The sequence below is a fragment of the Macrobrachium rosenbergii genome, chromosome 12, assembly GCF_040412425.1.
Source record: "Macrobrachium rosenbergii isolate ZJJX-2024 chromosome 12, ASM4041242v1, whole genome shotgun sequence".
NCBI lineage: Eukaryota > Metazoa > Arthropoda > Malacostraca > Decapoda > Palaemonidae > Macrobrachium > Macrobrachium rosenbergii.
In genome coordinates, this window is record NC_089752.1 from 74,216,660 (window position 1) to 74,234,568 (window position 17,909).

The following is a 17,909-nucleotide window of genomic DNA, read 5'->3' on the forward strand; positions in this document are numbered from 1 at the left end:
AAATTAATCCCTAAAAATCCACTAACGATTGGTTCCTTTTTCAGATACAAAGGTCGATTAAACCCTCTTTTGACCTCTAACGTGGTATATAAGTGTACTTGCCCTAAGTGTAACTCTGGGACATGTCTGATCTACGAGGATGTTACTGAGGGTCAGAATCGACTCTCATCGGGGATTAAGTTTTCGAACTGGCTGCCGGCTCTCCAATCCTGAGCATTCAAGCATAAGAAACCATTCGAAAGTTTGTAAAACATATATTGATAGAAACGATTTCTGTATCATAGGCCAAACAACTAATGCATGCGAACTGCCTATCCTGGAATCATTATTTATTAAACAACTAGTTCCCCAGTTAAATACCCAGACCTCCTCCACTCAGCTGTACCTGAGTTAACTTTTTTTAATGTATTCTGTCTTCTGCTTTCTTGGTATAAGGATGGTTAGCGGTCTTTGATTTTGCTTTCATGTCTTTTTTTCGTTTTTTTTTTATCTTGTATTCTAACTGTGAAGTATTTTATGAATTTTATTGATTTTTAGAGCAATTTTTAAAGTAATTTTATTCATTATTTAGCAGATTCCCTGATGATGTAATAAAACGTTTTATTACGAAACGTTGGAAATAAAGAATTATGTTGAGATGAGTACGTTTCCATGGTCCACCTTCGCGCTAATGTGTGCCACTGGCCGTCGTCTACTTCTGTTCTTATATATATATATATATATATATATATATATATATATATATATATATATATATATATATATATATATATATATATATTAACTCTCCTCAGGAAATGACTTCAGGGCGAGCTCGCCCATCCAGTTTTCAACAATAATTTGTGATGAGATTGGTTGCTCCTTTCTTTTCTCCACCCAAGCTGTGACCCACCAAATTCGACCAATGATTGATTATAATTAGAAAAACAAATATTTTGAGTGATAGAACTTTTAATACATTAAGTATTATTTGAATTTCTAAAATTTTTAGTATTATTTTCCTCCAAAGATATAGGTCCGGGCTACAAATTTGGTTTCCTTAGGCATCTGATGTCACACTTGGAAACTGCACCAGTAAAAGTAAAGGAAACTGCACCAGTAAAATTTATTTTCTTTGAATCAAAGTCATTGGAACTAAATATATTATGTAGAGGTTGAACCTGCCATAACTCTGGTCTTAGGTTTCTTTCAAGACAGTCCATTCAAAAGTGGGTTACACCCTCTGAGGAGAAACACCTTATAAGCCCCCTATACCACCGATCATTCGCTAAGCGAGGTCACCGCTCAGTCTGGTCAGTAACTGAATGGATAACAGCTAGGAAATGCGCCTTGAAGATTCGTTTGGCAAGACATGGAGCCTGAGGTTTCTTATCAACAGTACTAGCTGCAAATGGGATAGCGGAATGAGAAATCTAGAGCCACCCTCTCCACAAGGAAAAAATGGTACAACCGATGTAAGTGCCGAGATCACATCTGGGACAATTATATTTATAAATCACACCGGAAGTAAACAAGGGGCTAATCTTGTCCTTGACATGGAAAAGAGATGCAATGGTTCGTGGGTTTATTGGGATTAACTTGAGATTGAGAGCGGGTAACTGTCCGTTGAATAGCCTGATGCATTTTTCCGAAATCTATTGTCATGTAAAAGGAATCTTGCATACAAACATAATTTGGGGCACTATGGACTAAAGGTGGGGTTAAGTTTCAAATTAAACAATTTGTTGAGAGCTCTATGGAAAATCACTGATGGGTAGTAATTGCTCCTAAAATAATCATTGAGATAATCTCAACATGAAATGCGGACCAAGTGCTTAAAAAGGTCAGGTTAATGGCTCTATGAAGGAGAGTGGTCAAGAATTCATTTTAAAATTGTAAAAACACGAGCTATAAAAATTTGTTCCAAGGCCAGTAAAAGTGTTCTTCTGATAAATACCAGTATGGAAGCCAGTTTCATCCTTAGTTACCTTTACGTCCAGGAAGGGGAGAGAATTAAGGGTTTCAATCTCAATGGTAAATTTAATGTTCTGGTGCTGCGCATTTAAATGTTCCAAAAATGTGTCAGCATGGTAGTCAAATCTAAAAAGGGCAAATGTATCGTCAACGTAAAGTTTATAAAAGAGTGGACGGAAGTCAGAAGGACATTCATCGATAGCTAGCTCCTCCAGGGAGTTCATAAAGATGTTGGCAAAGGTTGGTCCCAAAGGACTGCCCATTGCCATCCCCTCTATTTGTTTAAAAACAGTACCATTAAAAATGAAGGCTGTGTCCAGCACAGCCAATTCTAAAAGTGATTTAAATTGAGTTTTGCTAAATGGATTAAAATAGGAATTATCAGTTGGAAATAACTTTTTTAAAATTATGTCTATAGTCTCAGCTACAGGAACATTTGTGAACAGCGATTCTACGTCAAAACAACCATGAACAAATCTGGGTCTTGCTGGACTTCGTCTTTGAAGGTGGTCGAATTAGTCAAAGTGTACTTATTATTGGTAAGGGGCTGAAGCAATGGGACAAGGAATTTGGCTTTTTATAGCTGGAAGTATTAATGGAGGGAAAGAATGGGTCTGAGGATTCCGTCCTTGTGTATTTTTAGGGCAGTCCATACATAACTCCGTATGTAGATCCAGTTACCAGGAGGTCCTGATAAGTATTGTCATCTATTGTTTTGTTTTGTTTAAGTGTTCTAAAGGAATCTGTTAATTTTGTCTTCTGGTTTGGTAATGTTGTAAGGTCAGGTTCGCCGACTTTAGTAAATTTCGACGTGTCACATAAAATGTCGTTCATTTTCTGTATGTAGCTGGACCTATCAAGAATTACTGTGCCTTTGCCCTTGTCTGGACAGTGATGATTATATTTTCGTCTTTTGCTGGGTCTCTAAGAATATCGTGGTCTTTTTGGCAAAGAAAGGGGCCATCTAGGTTTAAGATTGTTGAAGGTACTGTGGGCAAGGGCTGAAAATTGCGATCTCAAAAATTCTATCATTTTTACAGAAAGGAAGTCTAATTATCCTCTGAAAGAGCATTTCCAGTGGTAGAAAGAACTGTTGGTAGTTTGGTCGGTAGTTCAGGAGACCAAAGTCAGTCCCTAATGATAATAAAACTCTTCTCTCTTTGACAGGGTGCGCTGGGAAAAATTAAATACAGAACGAGTATTATTATTAAACAAGGAACAGTGATGCCGAGGTTTCGTAGTTTCTTGAAATGTCTTTCTTCTGTAGTTTGAACGAAAGAGGCAATAGCCTTGTTGAACAAGCTATTAAAAATGATAGAATCAGCAACGTCAGTGAGTCAAGCACAGTAGTCCTATGCCTAGTCATAATGTTATGCACACGGTTCAATTCTCTGGTCTTAATCGTATTTCCAATTCGAGGAAATTCTTAGTGGCGTCGGTATAAAATTCAGAATTATAAAAAGGCTTTAAACACTTTAAATTTAATGAATTTCGGGATAACGTTATTAAACTGGCAATATCGTAGGAAGTTGAGGTCAGGTTTATCTTGTTATATTTCTTGGTAAATTTCTCAGGAGGCGACAGCTGTTCAGAAGGTGTGGGTCGTATCTTGTTCGTATCAGTGAGTGGAAGTCATCCACGCCCCGCAGTGGAAGACGGATGAGAAAAGAGCGGCGAAGGTGTCTTCCATTTATTTGTTGGTGTTTACAGGTCGCTGTTCAGCAAGTTCCATCGAGATAAAAATGAAGACAGGATCAGACACTCCAACAACAGGCAAAGTGGAGTAACAGAAAGGCGTTCTTTCTTCTTTATATATTTATTTCGCCGACGTTTGTCATCTTTGACATGGTCTTTAGCTGAAAAAGCGATGAACTTAAACAGTACTGTTCATCGCTTTTTCAGCCTGGAAGATGTATCAAGAGATACGAAACGTCGGCGTAACAATAAATATATAAAGAAGAAAGAACGCCTTTCTGTTACTCCAATTTGCCTGTTGTTTGAGTGTCTGCTCCTGTCTTCATTTTTTATCTCGGATGGACCCTTGCTGAACAGCGACCTGTAAACACCAACACCATGGCCCTTGGAAGTTTCCTCTTCGCCGCTCTTTCTCATCCGTCTTCTTCTGCGGGGCGTGGATGACTTCCACTCACTGATACGAACAAGATACGACCCACACCTTCTGAACAGCTGTCGCCTCCTGGAGAAATTTACCAAGAAATATAACAAGATAAACCTGGACCTCAACTTCCTACGATATTGCCAGTTTAATAACGTTATCCCGAAATTCATTAAATTTAAAGTGTACAAAGCCTCTTTATAATTCTGAATTTTATACCGACGCCACTAAGAATCTCCCTCGAATTGGAAAATACGATCTAAGACCAGAGAATTGAACCGTGTGCATAACATTATGACTAGGCATAGGACTACTGTGCTTGACTCACTGACGTTGCTGGATTCTATCATTTTAATAGCTTGTTCAACAAGGCTATTGCCTCTTTTCGTTCAAATTACAGAAGAAAGACATTTCAAGAAACTACGAAACCTCGGCATCACCGTTCCTCTCTTAATAATAATACTCGTTCTGTATTTAATTTTTCCCAGCGCACCCTGTCAAAGAGAGAAGAGTTTCTATTATCATTAGGACTGACTTTGGTCTCCTGAACTACTGACCAAACTACCAACAGTTCTTTCTACCACTGGAAATGCTCTTTCAGAGGATAATTAGACTTCCTTTCTGTAACAATGTAGAATTTTTGAGATCGCAATTTTCAGCCCTTGCCCACAGTACCTTCAACAATCTTAAACCTAGATGGGCCCCTTTCTTTACCAAAAAAGACCACGATATTCTTAGAGACCTAGCAAAAGACGAAAATATAATCATCACTCGTCCAGACAAGGGCAAAGGCACAGTAATTCTTGATAGGTCCAGCTACATACAGAAAATGAACGACATTTTATGTGACACGTCGAAATTTACTAAAGTCGGCGAACCTGACCTTTACAACATTACCAAACCAGAAGACAAAATTAACAGATTCCTTAGAACACTTAAACAAAACAAAACAATAGATGACAATACTTATCAGGACCTCCTGGTAACTGGATCTACATACAGAGTTATGTATGGACTGCCTAAAATACACAAGGACGGAATTCCCTTAGACCCATTCTTTCCTCCATTAATACTTCCAGCTATAAAATAGCCAAATTCCTTGTCCCATTGCTTCAGCCCCTTACCAATAATAAGTACACTTTGACTAATCTGACCACCTTCAAAGACGAAGTCATTAACAAGACCCAGATTTGTTCATGGTTAGTTTTGACATAGAATCGCTGTTCACAAATGTTCCTGTAGCTGAGACTATAGACATAATTTTAAAAAAGTTATTTCCAACTGATAATTCCTATTTTAATCCATTTAGCAAAACTCAATTTAAATCACTTTTAGAATTGGCTGTGCTGGACACAGCCTTCATTTTTAATGGTACTGTTTTTAAACAAATAGAGGGGATGGCAATGGGCAGTCCTTTTGGGACCAACCTTGCCAACATCTTTATGAACTCCCTGGAGGAGCTAGCTATCGATGAATGTCCTTCTGACTTCCGTCCACTCTTTTATAAACTTTACGTTGACGATACATTTGCCCTTTTTAGATTTGACTACCATGCTGACACATTTTTGGAACATTTAAATGCGCAGCACCAGAACATTAAATTTACCATTGAGATTGAAACCCTTAATTCTCTCCCCTTCCTGGACGTAAAGGTAACTAAGGATGAAACTGGCTTCCATACTGGTATTTATCGGAAGAACACTTTTACTGGCCTTGGAACAAATTTTTATAGCTCGTGTTTTTACAATTTTAAAATGAATTCCTTGACCACTCTCCTTCATAGAGCCATTAACCTGACCTCAAGTTGGTCCGCATTTCATGTTGAGGTGATTATCCTCAATGATTATTTTAGGAGCAATTACTACCCATCAGTGATTTTCCATAGAGCTCTCAACAAATTGCTTAATTTGAAACTTAACCCCCCACCTTTAGTCCATAGTGCCCCAAATTATGTTTGTATGCAAGATTCCCTTTTTACATGACAATAGATTTCGGAAAATGCATCAGGCTATTCAACGGACAGTTACCCGCTCAATCTCCAAGTTAATCCCAATAAACCCACGAACCATTGCATCTCTTTTCCATGTCAAGGACAAGATTAGCCCCTTGTTTACTTCCGGTGTGGATTTATAAATATAATTGTCCCAGATGTGATCTCGGCACTTACATCGGTTGTACCAGGAGGCTGCTAAAAGTCCGAATCTCCTCTCATCAAGGAGTTAGTTTTAGAACAGGCTGTCGATTATCCAATCCCGAGCAGTCCAATGTAAGGAATCACAGCAAAATTTGTAAGACACATGTAGATGCTAAGGATTTTAGTATTGTGGGGAGAACCCGATACGTGGAAGAGTTAACCACACTTGAATCCATTATGATTAAATTAACTGTCCCTGCCCTTAATCACCGATCAACTTCCACCCAGCTGTTCATCGCCTAACTACCTGCTGTAACTTATTTGTTTATACTCCCCCTTGCCCCTTCTCTCCCCTCCTTGCATTGCTTGTCTGTGTCAGTTTGCTTTACACTACCGGTGTGGGTAGGTGTCTCTTTATTTATTTATTTATTTATTTTTATTTATATATTTTTTTATTTATTTATTTTTTTTCGTATTGGCCCCGGCCTCCTTCTGCTGTTCTGTTCCTTTTTAAAATACTTTTTTAAATATTTTTTTATTTTTTAATATCTTGTGAGTGTTTTTAAGGTTGTCCTTTTATTTTTCTTTTAAATTGTCATTTAACATGGTGTTAAGTATATAATGTGTATACCTTTTAGTGTTAATACACAGTACTGTTTAAGTTCATCACTTTTTCAGCCTGGAAGATGTATCAAGAGATACGAAACGTCGGTGTAACAATAAATAGATAAAGAAGAAAGAACGCTTTCTGTTACTCAATTTGCCTATATATATATATATATATATATATATATATATATATATATATATATATATATATATATATATATATATATATATATATATATATATATATATATATATATATATATATATATATATATATATATATATATATATATATATATATATATATATATATATATATATATATATATATATATATATATATATATATATATATATATATATATATATATATATATATATATATATATATATATATGAATATATATATATATATATATATATATATATATATATATATATATATATATATATATATATATATATATATATATATATATATATATATATATATATATATATATATATATATATATATATATATATATATATATATATACATATATATATATATATACATATATATATATATATATATATATATATATATATATATATATATATATATATATATATATATATATATATATATATATATATATATATATATATATATATATATATATATATATATATATATATATATATATATATATATATATATATATATATATATATATATATATATATATATATATATATATATATATATATATATATATATATATATATATATATATATATATATATATATATATATATAATATATATATATATATATATATATATATATATATATATATATATATATATATATATATATATATATATATATATATATATATATATATATATATATATATATATATATATATATATATATATATATATATATATATATATATATATATATATATATATATATATATATATACTGTATATATATATATATATATATATTATAATGTGTTACAATATCAAATCATTCTACAAGTGTAATATGTACCTCTATCTCTGTGAAAATTTTGATGCTTTGCTTGCAGATTTCTCATTTGTTGTGAGATGTGATTTTAAAATGTCTTTTTCTCACAGATAAATTGTGTATCATGTAATCTTAAAATGTCTTGATATGTTTTTTCCATTTGTTTAATATATGTTGCAGTGCACTGGAATTGTGTACTGAGTGTTAAAACGTGTTGTAGAGAGAGAGAGATAAATATTTTTTTAACCTTTATCGCTTACTGTATTTACACAGTTGTTTGGGGAGAAGGAAGTCGTGTTTGGAGAAAGGCAGGGGCCTCTTGTCTTATCGTGATGAGTTGACAGCCAATCGGCAAATTGCATGTTATATGTTTATCATGTCTGTCTGTACCATGGTTATTAGCTGTGTTTGTGCTGACAGCGAGCCAGAATTTGGTCCAAAAGCACTTCCTTCTGTTTGTTCAAGTGTTTGAGTCCCCAGCAGATGATGTCAATCATTGATAAGAGCTTTGGCATATTTCCTTCTGGGCCTTAGAATTCCCTGTATGTATACTGCACATGTATACCTGTATGTATAATGTATGTATGCTTTATGTATCGTGTATTCTGGGAGGGCTTGGAGATAAAAGTGCAGTACTGAACCAGAGTCAGGCAGTTAGGAACAGGGGCTGCTGGCAATAGGTCCTATCTCTCTCTCTCTCCCTCAAATTACCATTCATGTAAAAGGGGTTTGCTGGTTGCTCTCATATTTGTAAAAGTTTGGTTAAACTCACCCAAGAAGTGTGTTCATTTTGTAAGAGGTGATCTAAGGTGTTTATATTGTGCAAGCATTGTGGAAAGTGTATAATGGTGTAATACTGGTAAAGGTAATGTGATGTTTACTAGTTTTTGCTATGTTAAGAGTTAAAGTGATGTTCTAGGTGAAAGAGAATTATTATTTTGATAAGAGGTGAATAATATCTCTTATAGTGAGTTCTAATAATGTGTCTTACTGCTAATTATATATCATTGTGTGTGTCATTGTGACTTGGCAGTGTTGTCACTGAGAAGGTCTTAGAAAGACGTGAGTTTAACCTTTTTTAAGAGTGAAGGTAATCTTTTGAAGGATTGATGTAATCTTTAAACATATTTTTGTTTTAGTGAAATTGCTGTTGGTATATTTCCATTTTTGCATATTTCGTTCTTATGTGTCTGTATCATCATATTATGCTAATTTTATAATTACTGTTTTACAAAGTTTTGTGCTGGTGATTACTTAGCATTTTGTTAGTGCATTCTTATTATTGAGATTTCAGAGAATATTTATATGGATTCCAGTCAGTAATATTTTGATGAACATTTGTGTTGAGTTTAATTAATCAGGTACATGTTTAAAACTTGCGTGATAGTTAATGGCTTGAATCTTACTTAACCAAATTGCTTTCTTAATAAATTAAAGTTTTGTGAATTAAACTTGATTAAGAAATACTTAAATTTTACACTGTTGTTGGATAACAGTAAATCTTTTTGAGATTGTGAACTCTGCATATAACTTTTGAACTTAGAAATAAATTTTTTTGTTTAAAGTTTTAAAAGCACAGTGTTTCATCCACCAGTAATTAGAGAAATTAATGAATGTGTACAACGTAAGTGATATGTCTGTTTGTTCACCTGAGACTCATCTAGGTGAAATAGAACCAGGGAAACCGTTATAGTGTTTGTTGAAGTGGTGCCCATTTTCCACTGGTCTGTTTATAACTTATTAATTGTTACCTCACCCATAACTTGATAAAGATACATTGATTTTCTGAAGTGATAAGTAAGTTTTATGGGATCACTGTACCTTTAGAGTATTCAGTCTTAATTTTGTTATGAGGTTTCAAGTATCTGGTCGAAGTGAGGTAACTTTTTGGTATTATTATTTGCGTAATAACCAAGTGCTTGATCATTTCGTGACTATAAATATATATATATATATATATATATATATATATATATATATATATATATATATATATATATATATATATATATATATATATATATATATATATATATATATATATATATATATATATATATATATATATATATATATATATATATACATATATATATACATATATATATATATATATATATATATATATATATATATATATATATATATATATATATATATATATATATATATATATATATATATATATATATATATATATATATATATATATATATATATATATATATATATATATATATATATATATATATATATATATATATATATATATATATATATATATATATATATATATACATATATATATATATATATATATATATATATATATATATATATATATATATATATATATATATATATATATATATACACATACATATAAAGTCTGGCTTCTCATTGGACAACAGTGAGATATGTGCTAACCTGTTAGTGGCGTTTCGCTGCGGGTGGATTTGTGCTGACATTGGAATTTGCTTAATCACTTGCAGAGAACTATTTGATCATGGTCCGAGCACATGGAAACAGCATGCACTGGAAATGCTCAGATTCCGGTGGGGTATGTGTATGTGTGTGTGCGATCTCTCATGAGTTACTTATGAAAGGAACAGTGACTCTCACGAGGGAGACTGCTTCGATCTCGAGTAGCGGATATGTTTTAGCCTGGTGTGGTGTTTAAAGAAACCGCCAGTATGCAGATATGTTATTTACGGCCATAGAAAGTGAGTAAAACCACACAGTGACATTGATATCTTTTCCAGCCTTTAGAGGGAAAACCCCCGATTAAGAAGCAGTAAAACCGAATGATGTGTACATAATAAAATTGTCCATTTGTGCATTTTTTCTGTCTTGAATATGTACACTGATTTCAGGTTTTAATATTTCTTTCTACAGGAACTCGAACATCGTCCTGGGAGGGACGAATATTTGGAAGTGGTCTATTTTACTCTTACATACGACATGGCATTTATAGTGGTCTTTAAGACCTTATTACTTTGTTTGATGACCAGGGTGTTAATCACTAGTATTTCTTGGCAAAGAATCAATATTCTACTTACTTGTGAAATAGTATATCCTCTACCTATGTGTGAATCACTGCATTTCATAACCGTAGCCTTTGCTAAATCACTTTCGTTAAATTTGTCAATAAAGTCTAGTTTTGTATATCAGTGTCTCATTTCAGAAGGCCTTTGTGTAAAGATAGGCTTAGTGGGAGACCTATTACGAAGGAGAAGGGATCTGCTGACCCAAGGAAAGAGCCACAGCTACCAGAGACATCTTAAGAAAAGCCAAATCTTGAATTCTGTTCTTCAAACAGATACATCAATAAAAGATGGCCCTCGAACCTGGGCCGTTTGATATATATATATATATATATATATATATATATATATATATATATATATATATATATATATATATATATATATATATATATATATATATATATATATATATATATATATATATATATATATATACACACACACACACACACACACACACACACACACACACACACACACACATATATATATATATATATATATATATATATATATATATATATATATATACATACACATACACACACACAGTATATATATAGCGTGTGTGTGTATGTTTAAGTATTAAGTTTATCCATTATTTAAATCATCAACACAAAAATTCAGTTCTGAACATAAAATCTTCATAGTGTTGGTGTCATTAATGAAAAAAATAAACCAAATACCTAGAATAGAAAGATTAAGTTTACAAGAATCTCGTAAGTTGAAGGAGTAATCGTGAATTTTGCATTATATGTTGTTCTCTGCGAGCAATCAAATCACCAACAGGCGTTCATTAATGCCAGAACTTGAGCAGCTTTCCAGAAATAACAAACCCTTTTGTTTTCGCCATTACTTAAGGTTTATGTCTGGTCCACAAGTTATGTGTTTTTCAGCCTGGCAAATGGCAAAGTGGTGTTATAGTAAAGTCTTTAGCCAACGTACTTTACCCCAATTTCATTTTCTTGTGACCTCCTTGCGAAAAGGGTGCGGTCGTGTTTCCTGATTTCAGATTCATCGGATATTTTCTCAACAATTCCTTACATTATCGTGTATTTTTGGTTCAAAACAATTAGAAAAATGAATAGTGTGGTGTTATGCAGGTCTTACTGTCACCGCATTTTCTAACACATGTTAATCATACTTTATTATATGTTTGATGAGATATTTGATAGATCATTCATTCGCGTTCTGGGTTACAAGATGATTCGTTTAACGAATAGCAAGCAAAATCATTTACGCACATTTATATTTACTAAAAACTCTGACCTATTTTTTTCTTATATTTTATACAGAACAATTTTCATGATATTGTTAATTTGTGTTAGGGAATGGAAATGTTATTTCAGTAACACTAGATGAATAAATTAAATAACTTCTTATTCATTTAAAAGTCAAACAATATAAAAGAAATCACGAATATCTGAGAAAAACTTAAACAAAAAACCTTCGAAACTTTTTTAGATTTCTAATTTTCATATATTTATCCTTAATCCTTCATGGTGCATGGTATACGTATATATATATTTATATATATATATATATATATATATATATATATATATATATATATATATATATATATATATATATATATATATATATATATATATATATATATATATATATATATATATATGTATGTATGTAAAAAGAGAGGGGAGAGAGAAAAGTAACGGGATGACTACTTGAAAATGTTAGTTTGATGATAAACAATGCAAAGGCTATGGGAAAATATCGTTGTTTGAAGTTTTCCAGATGAATGGACTATATTCATTTTACACAGAAAGGTAACGTAAAGACATTTAGGAAGAAAAATAGATCGGTCTTAGTATAACCAACACTGAAATTTAAATATGTGACTCAAAATAAAAATTAATAGGCAGATCATAAAAACAGAAGGGACGCTAACAACAAAATGTAGATGTTTGAAACATACAGAATATTTCCTATACTAAGTAAATAGATAAAAACAGAAAAATTTAAAGATAAAACCATTATTTACCGTTTGCTTGGGAAGTCATTTTGAATTCTGGGGTATCGGCCCTTTAAACAAAGATGACACTATTGATACATCGGGCTATTTGAATGAAAACGCGAAATTTGCTACAGACTTTCGGTAAGTCGTTACGCTATTTTGCAGATGTCATTTTTGTTCGGGTGAGAAAAGTTATTTGTATGGAAACCAAAGTCTGTGCTAGCCAGGACCCACTTAGAGCAGGTCAGCCACCCGAGGGATTATCGATGAATCATCCGTCTGCTGAGGTAGTGTGGGCCAAAGCACGTGGATTCACCCATGCTCAGACCACGCAAGTCAGTGATTCACTTCTGCATACAGAGTGAACTTGCAGTTGTTGGTGTCTTACTATACAAATTTTTTTCGAGAAAATGCCGAGTAACTGTTCTATATTTGGGTGTTTCAATACCAAAGCAAAAACCAAAGAGACTGGTGTGAGGTATTTTCGATTTCCGAAGGATGAAGTGTTCAGAGACAAGTGGCTACATGCATGTCGTCGTGCAGATCCAGTGAACCCTAAAAATGCAGTCATATGTTCAGTGCACTTTACTCTACAAGACTATGCAGAGGATTTGAAGTCACGACTTCTTGATACTGAATCGCCAAGGAATAAGAGGGCATTAAAAGAAAATGCTGTTCCATCTCTAAATCTTCCAAATGGTAAGTGTATTGTTTGCAGTAGCGCTCACTACTTCGTTATCAATAACATATTTGTAATATGCATGGGTTTATTATAGAAAGCATGTGTTGAGTATTTCAACACACATACATTATATATATATATATATATATATATATATATATATATATATATTTAATGATGTGTATGAGAAGCTTGAAAAATTGTTTTCTAATGAAACTATCATCATCACAGGTGTAGCTCCAGCAAAATCATCAGTTGCAAGAGACGGACGGGCCCATAAACGGAGTGAGAGGAAAGCTGTGAAAGAGCTCTGTGATATGAGTAAGGAAGGTATTGGTGAAATTGTGGCTGATAATGCAAGAGAGACAACTCAAGACGACTGTGTTGAAAATGATGTCGGTGAGTCATCTTCTCCTGTTGTTATAACAGTCATTCCAGTAGAGGTAACAAAATGAATTGCAACGGCTGAAAAATGAAGTAAAACAACTAAGGGAAGAAAATGAATCATTGAGAACTGAAATTGCAGATTTGCGTGGAAATGTTGTGCAAATTATTAGGAATGTAGTCATAGCCAGAACTGAAAAAATCCTGAGCCCTTACTTTAGCAGAACTCAAATCAAAGCCATTATAACTCAGAAAAGAGTCAGTGAATGGAGTAGTGAGGACATTGCGGCTGCTTTAACGTTACGAAGTTTAAGTCCAAAGTGTTACAAGTACTTGAGAGTAAAAAAAGGATTTCCCTTGCCTTGTCCAAGCACACTGAAAAAGAGAGCACAAAATTTTGACTGTGAGCCTGGGATTTTAACTTCAGTAATGACATTATTAAGTGCAAAGGCTGACACATTTCATACTCTTGAAAAGCTTGCTGTCTTAAGTATAGACGAGATGAGTGTCAGTAAGGAATGGTGTTTTGACAAAGGAAAGGACACTCTTTACAAACCGCATGACAAAGTTACAGTTGTTATGTTAAGTGGCATTATTGGGCGTTGGAGGCAGCCAGTTTATTATGATTTTGATCAGTCTGATGTAGTAAAAATCCTGTTATCTGTGATAAAGAAAGTTGAGGCAATAGGGATTACAGTTGTTGCCATTGTGCACGATATGGGATCAAATAACCACCGCATGTGGAAGGATCTTGGGATTGATCCTCTTCAAGATAAAATATCCTTCAAGAATCCAGCTGCTGATAGACAGATATATGTCTTTGCAGACGTTCCTCACCTTATAAAACTTATAAGGAATAATCTAATTGATTCAGGGTTTTATCTAAAGAATGGAGACTATGTTTCAGATGTAAGCATCCGTGAAATGCTCAGTGCCAGTACTTCAGACTATGGTTTAGCATATAAGGTCAGTGAGATGCATTTAAGAGTCAGTGGGCAACAAAGGCAACGAGTCAAGTATGCAGTGCAGTTGTTGTCAAAATCATGTGCAAGTGCTCTAAGATATCTCGGGAGAAGGGATTACTGAAGTCAAACTGGAAGCCAACATCTGATTTTATATTGCTTGTCAATGACTGGTTCGATGTAATGAACTCCAATCATAAATATGGGGACACAAAAATGCGCAATGGTTTTGGAACATGCATGGAACAACAAAAAGAAATCCTGTATAAAGTTATTGATTGCATGCATACAATGAAAGTTAAATCTCAAAAGACAAGGTGCCTTTATAAATTTCAGAAAGGTGTCATACTTTCGTAAAGTCGGCCATCGGTCTGTTCACTATGTTGAAAGACTCCTTCGAGATAGATTACCTCTTAACTCAGAGATTGAATCAGGATTGTTTAGAACATTTGTTTGGGTGTATCAGACAAATGAATGGCCCTTATGATCATCCAAACCCGCTGGACTTCAAATATAGACTTAGAAGTTTGTTGTTAGGCAAAGATATGGCTATCATTAGTGATAAAACTAATACTAACACAAAGTTGAATGATCATGATATGCTAACAAATGTGACTGGAAATGATGGTAATCTCCAGCAGTCAGATGACAGAAAACTTTCATTAGAGATCTGCTTAACAAGTATCCTATTCAGAGATCTTGAAGTTGAAACTGAGAAAGAGGATGTATATGGAACAAATACAAATATAGAAAAAGACGGTGCTGATATTGAGGAAACAGCTAGCACTGTAATAGAAGAGGAAGCACTGCGCTATATAGGAGGCTATATTGTGAAGAAATTTTGTGCCAAATACCCATATTTAGGCAGCAAGGTAACGAAAAGTACCACAGAAAAATCATGGACTGCATTAGTCAGCAGAGGTGAATTACATGTTCCTTCCGAAGAATTCCTTAAACAGTTGAGTGTTTTAAGAGAAGTGTTCAATGCAATACATGGGAAAGCTCTCTTGGAAGGAAAAGACTGTTTAAAGACACTTATACATGAACTAATGCAGACTGGAGTGAACATGCCTGAAGATGTGCTGGCCTTTTTGCCAAAATATCAGTGTTTTTAGAATACGACATCTGAACAGTGCAATAAGGATAAATAAAAGTCTAAAGAACCAGAGTGATAGGGGACAGGAAAGAAAGAAAATGAAACTTAATATGCAATGTAATGTAGTACAGAAATAGCTTCTACACACACACACACACACACACACACACATATATATATATATATATATATATATATATATATATATATATATATATATATATATATATATATGTGTGTGTGTGTGTGTGTGTGTGTGTGTGTGTGTGTGTGTGTTACTTGGATTTTGCATTCCTGCCTTTACTACAAATGTAACTAGTTAGTATTTCAATGTTAAAGCACAGAAATATCCAATCGTTATAATAATTGTAAATGTGATTGTAAATATATGTAAAAAAATTACATAACTATTAATGAATAGTAATATTAAAGAATTCTGTAATAAATGAAACAACTACTACTCTGTTATTATTACCCTTAAGGGAAATATACCTTCACACATTTTGTAAAAAGCCCGCTAACCTATAGGAAAGGGTTGGTGTTTCATAATAAAAGGACACGAAAAAAGATAGAAAAAAAAAAACAGAAAATTGTTAAGAAAAAAAAAAAAGAACAAAAAAATAGCCAAGAATCAAGAATAAATGTATTCTTAAAACACCTATCGCTGATACAGAGCTATGATGAGCTCAGGCCCACTGTGGCTCAGATGACGGGGAAGGGAAAGAAAGAAAGAGAAAGTGACCGCGTGAATGGCTGACCTGCTCTAAGTGGGTCCTGGTGCTAGCATGCCGGGCATTCGTAAGCTTGGGTGAATTATACTGACCTCAACAAGAGACCTAAGGATATAATGTGTCAAAAGACTTTTTTTATATATATATATATAATTTTGTAGATGTTGGCGTCAAAAGGGTGAGTGTGCGATTAACTTTGATGAAAGCCATATTATCAAGTCCGTAGTTCTCATCGTACCGCGCGTTTTCGTAAGGCCGCCCCTGCGTGATTTTTACAGGTTAGTTCCGGCGGACTTTGGAGTGAAGATCAGAATGTGATAACTTTTAGTATTAAGAATTAACTGTAGAATTCCTGGTTTAAGATATTCATATACTCGCTTATATTCTATATCATTTATTATTAACAAAGTTTAACCAGACCACTGCGCTTATTAACAGCACTCATAGGGCTGGCACGAAGGATTAAAATGAAATGGAATACCAGGTCTAAGCCGTATGCTAAACACTGGGACTAAATGATGAATGAATAATGAAATTTTAAAAATGTACAAAAAGGTATATGCTTCCCCACTAGAGCACATACACACTTTAAATACATTTACTCAGTTTCATCTGTACAATTAAAAAATAAAACTGAGTAGGCCAATGACAAAATTCTGAATAATAAGATTTTTTTTTAAATTCGGATTTTTATATATATTAGTTGCCCCGAGGAATTTTGTATTTTCATAAATTGATTTTTATACTTTATCAATTAATTTACATTTCCTCATGAATATTCAGATTAAGCCAGTTGAAAATGTTGCAGCCTCTGATAAAACTTAACCAATCGATCCATTTCCAAAAGTTGATAACCGATCTTGGTTATATTTTGGGCATTCGCATAACACATGTTTAGCTGTTATTATCACTTTACATTCTGAGCATTCGGGAGCTGGTTCATGTGGGCTGCTCATTAAGTGTCCATGTGTCAGACTAGCATGACCTGTTCGAAGACGTGTTAGGATTACTTGCGCATGCCTCTCTCTTTGGTATGATGAACTCCATTTTTTCACTCTAGGTTTTATTTGCTTCAGCTTGTTACTTTCAGGTTCTTCATTCCATTTATTTTGCCACTTATTTATAATGTCCAATTTTATGTGTTATACAATTGTTAACAGGGATATTTACATTCTATCTTGTCATATGGGCTGCTT

At 33.2% G+C, this 17,909-nt stretch overlaps 1 protein-coding gene across 1 annotated transcript; it reads left to right on the forward strand.

Annotated features, from left to right (window-relative positions):
• The first annotated feature begins 13,123 nt into the window (after positions 1-13,123).
• On the forward strand, positions 13,124-16,081 carry LOC136844260 (52 kDa repressor of the inhibitor of the protein kinase-like). Its single transcript, XM_067113248.1, has 2 exons — positions 13,124-13,557; positions 13,772-16,081. Exons 1-2 carry the CDS (start codon positions 13,269-13,271, stop codon positions 13,993-13,995), a joined length of 513 nt encoding a protein of 170 aa, XP_066969349.1. The 5' UTR covers positions 13,124-13,268; the 3' UTR covers positions 13,996-16,081.
• Positions 16,082-17,909: the final 1,828 nt, after the last annotated feature.

Excerpts from the sequence above, each read along its gene's own strand:
- LOC136844260 (XM_067113248.1), top strand. The coding sequence starts at position 13,269 with ATGCCGAGTAACTGTTCTATATTTGGGTGTTTCAATACCAAAGCAAAA. Across the intron at positions 13,558-13,771 it reads ATCTCTAAATCTTCCAAATG|GTGTAGCTCCAGCAAAATCA; the intron begins GTAAGTGTATTG and ends TCATCATCACAG.